This window comes from Pteropus vampyrus, unplaced genomic scaffold (genome assembly GCF_000151845.1).
Source record: "Pteropus vampyrus isolate Shadow unplaced genomic scaffold, Pvam_2.0 Scaffold19, whole genome shotgun sequence".
NCBI lineage: Eukaryota > Metazoa > Chordata > Mammalia > Chiroptera > Pteropodidae > Pteropus > Pteropus vampyrus.
Genome location: NW_011888800.1, coordinates 14804384 through 14811197, shown reverse-complemented (window position 1 = coordinate 14811197; position 6814 = coordinate 14804384). Strand labels below are relative to the sequence as shown.

General features: G+C 35.3%; 1 protein-coding gene across 1 annotated transcript in view; it reads right to left on the bottom strand.

The window, feature by feature from the left end:
- SCG3 (secretogranin III) overlaps positions 1 to 6814 on the bottom strand; it is a 38721-nt gene that overhangs the window by 20699 nt on the left and 11208 nt on the right. The window contains exons 7-8 of the mRNA XM_011355110.2: positions 4375 to 4552; positions 1775 to 1891 (exon numbers count right to left, since the gene is read on the bottom strand). Coding sequence (XP_011353412.1) covers positions 1775 to 1891; positions 4375 to 4552 — 295 coding nt within the window. The remainder of the gene's footprint in view (positions 1 to 1774; positions 1892 to 4374; positions 4553 to 6814) is intronic.

The following is a 6814-nucleotide window of genomic DNA, read 5'->3' as shown; positions in this document are numbered from 1 at the left end:
TAGTCTAACATAAGATTAAATAATTTTAGATATTTTTCTCTTGTGAACTATCTAGGTTATTTCCATTTTTCTGTCCTATAAACCAGTGCTGTCCAATAGAACTTTCTGCAATGATGGAAATATTCATTTCTGTACTGTTCAATATGGTAGCCACCAGGTACGTGAGGCAATTGAGCATTTAAAATGTGCCTAGTGTAACTGAGGAACTAGACTTTCAATTTTGTTTAATTTTAGTTACTTTCTATTTTAATAGCAACATGTGATTAATGGCTACCATGTTGGACAGTACAGCCAAAAACAATAGTGGAAATATCTACCTTGTACATAAGCCTTGTGACAACTCTAATTTATTACCATAAGATAAGTACTTAAGTGTAGTGGTTCTGAGTCACAGGGTATTGGTATGAAACAATGACTAATTTTAAACGTCTTTGATCTACTATTAACTGAGTAAAATGGGCCATGAAGCACTGTGTATAACAAGAGCCCATTTTTTGTTAAATAAGATAAATAAGATAAAGAAATGACGTAGGTATACGTGTGTGCACACATACACAGAGAAAAATATCTGGAAAGATATAAACCAAAATATTACCTGGATGTTGGTATTATGAGTGATTTTTTGCTTCCTTTTTTGCATTGACTTGTTTTTAAAAATAAATGTTCTTTTATAATAAAAAACAGTAAAACTATTTTCATGTGGGAAAATATAAAGTTTATAAAGAATAATTCTAGTTTACTGTCTTATGAGATTTTCTCTTCTGTTTAATTCCCCTTCCCCCATCAGATAACAGAGTAAGGGGCCATGAGGTCATCTTGCCCAAAGGACATCAGGGATGAAAGGTATTTGTTAATTAACTCAACCAAGCAGAAAAACAAAAGGCTTTAAAACAACAACAAAAATTTACATGCAAGATCAAAGAATGTCCAAGCTTATTTATAAAGTTCCAAGAATCAAGGGTTGGCAAATTTTTTCCATAAAGTGACAGATAGTAAATATTTTTGGCTTTTTGGGCCATGTGGTATCTGTCTCAACTACTCAACTCTGTAATTGCAGCATAAAAGACACTAAAAGAAATGAGCATGGCTGTATTCCAATAAAACTTCATTTATGGAACTGAACTTTGAATTTTATATAGCTTTCTTGTGTCATAAAATACTATTTGTCTTAAGATTTTTTTTTTCAACCACTTAAAAATGTAAAAGCCATGCTTAGTTTGTGTGCTATACAAAAATAGGTACTAGGCTGGATTTGGTCCATGGGCAGCTGGCCCCTGTTGTAGATAACGAAGTCTTTTATTTTACAGATGTAGAAACCAAGGCATAGTAAATGCCTTCCTCCACTCAGGCAGAGCTGGTCTGAGGCAGAATTTCTGATGCCAAGTCTAGAGCTCTTTCCTTCTTATCATATACAGAGCTTATTGATTAAAGTCAAGACCCTTTTAGTCCTGACCATTCCAACACAATTGAGAAAAAAATGTCAAATTTTAATAAAATTGTCTCTGCGAAGATTATTAGAGAATAGCAGGAAGACAAAATATAACAAATGTGAAATGTCTCTACTCAAACTGGATCTGTAAAGATAAAGAGTTGAAAACTTCCAGTTAATTCGACTTGCTTACATTATCAAGCTGGGGCAATTCTGGTTACCCAGATGATTCTGGCTATTTTGGTGTAAGTTATCTAATTAGTAAAGTATTTATTGCCAAATCCTTAATTCACTTTGGACAATGAAAACTAACAACAGTAAAAACAAAACAAATAGGACTCTCACCAAGATAGGAAACACCTTCTTCTGGAGATATTGTGCCATACTTTACCATCATCTTCACAAAATCAATCAGTGTTTTCATGATAGTAATCAGTGTTTCTTTCTCTTTTGCCTCTTTTTCTATATAAAAAGACAAAATATTTAAAAAAATATTAATGGAGCATAGCTTTATCTTTCAATGTCAATTTATGAAGCATGGCATCTTATTGAAATATTTCTATCTACATTTATAGCTAAAAGTTACAAGAACCCCAAGACTTTATTGGGAATACAGAACATTGTACAGGTATATTATACTTTTTCAGAAATGGACAATTATAGCTTCTTCAAAAAGATTTACTTTAAAGTATTTTATTAATAGAGTAAATAATAGAGATAGTTTATGACCTGAGATAATATGAACACAAAAGGAAAGTTAGAAGATTGATGACCTGACAACTTTTCTTTACTCGGGCTGTACATTTTTGAGGGTAAGAATGACTTAGTTTCATTAATTAAGCTTAATATTTTAAATAAGAACACACATGTATCTTTTTTTTAATGTAAAGTTGATTTTTAACAGTAGCATATATTACTTTATACACTTCAGTTCATATGAAAGAATGGATGTATATAGTAATAATGTTCCAACAGTACAGAAGTAAATAATAGTGAAAGTAACATTCTCTTCTTCCTCCCAATTCCTACTCTCTGTAGGTAACCATTAGTAACAGTTCCTGGAGAACTCTTTATATTTGACATACTGTTCTGCATCTTGATGGAACAAGATGGCCAATGATTCCATAGTAGTTCAGTAGATGTATTAATTCTAAAACCAGAAAAAAAAATCTATTTCCATTTTTGAAGAAAAAACTAAGGAGAACCCATTTTCCCTAGTCTTTTAGCTACTATGAAGGATTTTCTCTACATACTTCTAGGCTTTTCCTCATCTTTTCATCCTCCCCACTGACATGAGGTTAGCAAGCAGTAGTCATTTGTCTACATTTCTCTGCCACTGAGGATTTGGAATCTTTCTTCTTTCCACTCCCCTGGAACAGTGGAAGGCAGAGACCTGAGCAAAGCGCCTGATCTGCAGACTCAAACTATCCCTGAAATTGGCTGTTTGAAGAGCTAGACTGAGAGTGAGCAAGCCTACTCTTGGCTCTCATACTAAACTACATTCTATAACCCAGTCTTTATCAGTCTCAGAGATATTTTGATTTTCTACCTGCTTTATTTCTCAATTGGTTCAGACCTTGGGTGAGAAAGATAGGTACAGTCAAAGACCTTGGTGTGAGTATTAAATTAAGAATCCATAAAAATAAAGGCATTAAGGGTTGGGGTCAGAGGAACTGAAAGATTAAAAACAAATCAAATAAGAAACATTCCATACAGTAGAATCTTTAAAATATCATGAAAGTAACAAGGTGAAGGGAAAGGAAAGGTAGAAGAGGTAGAGGAGAGATCCTGCGAAAGGACTGGTAAATAATATCTTCAGCCACTCCATTATTTGCTCAAGATCACATCTATATAAATATTTGGTATTATGCTGATGTTCTTCACTAACAAGAAGTGACTCACCAGGATGACAGAAGTCATGAGCTGGGCATCTGCCAACCAATGGAGCAAGATGGCTCAGAATAGACCTTAAGATTACAAGCCCTGCAGACCTCAGCAGAGGGGCTGAGGTGCCATCTGGCCAATGTCTAGAATTGAAGGACAAAGGATGTTCTCCAGAAATGTAATAAAGATTTCTATAATTGTAAAAGTTACCTAAGGTCATTTCTTGGGTAACTGTTACAATTATAGAAATCTTTATTACAAACATTCAATCTGGGGTTGAATCCTTGAATGGGGAGAAGAAAAGCTAGTAAGGCAGTGCAGGGCATCTGTCTGGACAACAATAACAGAAAATTTGCCCACTATTATCCTTCTGATAGATTAACCAAAAATAAACATGAATTGAAATCTTCAGTAAATTTATTTTGGCCTACGTATAAGAGAAAAGAGCAAGACAGAGTATGGACTTTTTTTTTTTTTTTTAAACAAATCATTTTCCAAGTGTATTTTGGGCTCCTGACGTCTTTTAGTTCAATATTTATGCCACTTTAACTCATTTAAAAACAGAAGCTGATATGTCTAAAAAGCAAAATTCCGAATCATTTATAGAATAATAAATTATGTTCCATACACTATTCCCGCTAGGAGAGGAAAATGAATAAAGCTTATATGTATATATATAGATTTGCACTAGGAGTGGAGGCTGAACTGGGTCAAGTGGGGACACTATCTGATTCATTTCTGCACCTGTACAAGGTTTACTCTAGTACCACGAATGTAGCACATGTTCAATAACTGTTTGTTGAACAAATAAATGAACCCTCTAGCAACAAGAAGATTAAATTGTCCAGAAACTCCACCCTTCCTGATTATCTTTTCCTAAATATTTCCATGACTAGTATACTTCTTTTGAAAAAAATCGATGTGAACTACCTTCCCTAAGGCCACAATATATGTCATCGAGGATTTCATTTGGAAACTGAAAACAGGAAGAAAAAAAAACACCCACACATTTCCTGGAATTACTGTTTCTGTTCCACATGGTCAGAAAACACAGTTTTTACCTGAATCAATACTTTTCAGTAGTGCATAGAAGTTTGGGAAATACTGGAGTTCCTCAAAGTTGTCTTCACTGTAGGTTTTAGTTCTCCTTTCTAAGCCATTTGTCAAGGTTAAGGTGTTAGATACTGTTTCATCATTTTCTCCATTAGTAAAACCATCTTGAATTGCTGCCATTGAAGTCTCCAGTAGGAATGAAAAATCAATAAAAAAATAAAATTTTGTTAGAACTGATGATACTCCAGTTTGATTCTTTCCTCTGAGGTGTCCTTAAATGTGAAGTGCAAGAATACCTCCTCCTTTGCTAGCTCCTGCAGGATCAAACCCTTTTCTAGGCACATGGGTGGGCATCTAGTCACATGAGTAAGTCACTGGGACTTAGAGACAGGTGCTCGACCTGAAGACCCTGGATCCTGCTCAAGGGAGAAAACACAGGGAATTTCTAGATTGCTGCTCTGACCGAGTTCCCCTCCATCAATTCTCATGAGTGTCTCCTTGTTAAACTGCCTTTTATGGAGGAGGGGAGTTTTGCATTCACAGAATCTACTGAAAGAGATGATGCAAAGCATAAGAAAGCTTGCCAGAATATCTACACTAGTACAGCAGTCACATCTGGAGATTTCTTGGTGATATTTTAAGTGTAGTCTAGAAGGGTACAAAAGACTTCCCCAGACCTGATTTATGCCCAGTGTTCCTCATCTTAATGATCCTTTCTCCATTCAGTAAACTACACAGAAATCAATAAGCTTTTTTTTCCTTTCCCCTTTCCTTTCCTTCTATTCAATCTATCAGTAGTCTTTTTTGGCTCTACTTTCAAAATTTACCCCAAATTTGTACATTTCTCTCTTTTCTACTACCCTACTCTGGTCCAAGCTGCCTTCATCTCTTACTTTTTAACTGATATACCACCCACCTCCAATCTCTTCTCAATATGGCATTTTCCACATTTGCAGCCAGAATTATCTTTTTTAAAAAACTGATCATGTAACTCCTTCACTTATAGTCCATCACTGTTTTTCCATCATTACAACAAAGATCAGAATCCATAATATGGCTCATAAAGCCCTGACTGGTCTGGCCTGGGTCCACCTCGCCAATCTCATTTGTCTCTCTCTCTCTCTCTCTCTCTCTCTCTCTCTCTCTCTCAACTTGTTTCAGTTACTTGGATACTCCATATATCCTTCTTTACTTGCTGTCTCTCATGATCTCAAGTTAACTCCTATTCAGCCTTCAGTTTTCAGCTTAAGCTACTTCCTCTGGGATGCCTTCCTTGAGCCTACATCCAGGAAGACAGGTTCCTTTTTTTATAAGGGCTCATAGAACCATGTACGTTTCCTCAGAGCACTTAATGCAGTTATAATTAAAATACATGACTATTTAAAGACCATCTACCTCTTCCATTAGACCTTAAGCTTGATGAGAGCAGGGATTATGTCTTTTTAAATGAGAATTATGTTTCCAGTGCTTGGTACATAACTGATACCTCAATAAATATTTATCAAAAGGATATTTCATTTGCATTGATGCATTTAGGTAACATGAGTGAACAGGTAGAGAATACGGACATTTTAGATATGGGAAATAAAGTGTACATTAATTGGAGTGAAGTATCATTAAAATAGCTATGTCAGTTTCAGTTCAGACTGATAAGTTTGAGTGAAAGTCACGAGTTCTTTGATAAACCCAGAAAGTTTTTTTAGAGTGGGCAGATCTTTAAAAGCTGTGTAAAAAAGATGGCAGTTGATGGAGATTAGAAGTAGGGAGAACAAAGGAGAACTTTTAGGCTATGTCGTAAAGAAAATCCAGACCCCATTTCTGTTTCTAGCCTCCTCTAAAACAAGAGTATATAAGCCTATGTACTCTTTTCCCTTATATTTGAGATAGGATGTAGAAGGGGATAAGAAGCCATGGAGTCTGGGTGCTCTGGTGGAGAAAATCAAAGAAAAGATGAGGAGTTTGCTATGTTCCTATGGTCAGCTCCAGCTAGAGTTTTAAAGAAAATTCAAGGAAGAGAGAAAAATTTCAGCAACTTGACTGAGGTTAAAGAAAAGATGAGGATGCAAGAAATTCAGCAAGAAGAAGGAAGAATGAATAACTGTCTAAATAAAGGATGACAGACGGATCTCTGAACCAATGAAAAGAGAAAGGAGCAAATGCAAGAACACAGGGTAGAACAGAGAGGCAGCATCAGGTAACTATTTTGGGGGAATATAAAAGCTGATGTGGCAGAGGATCAAATCAACTAAGTTTTTCTTTTTCTTTTTTGGATTTTGGGGGCAGATGATGACATATATGGTGAACAGAAGTTGGATACCAAAAGAGTTGTAAAATATTTGGTTTCGATGCACTGGGATCATAGAAATAGTTATTATGTGCAATAACCATTTCACATAATGTTGTGTTATATTGTGGGGTGTATTATGAAACCTTTACTATGCAATATGA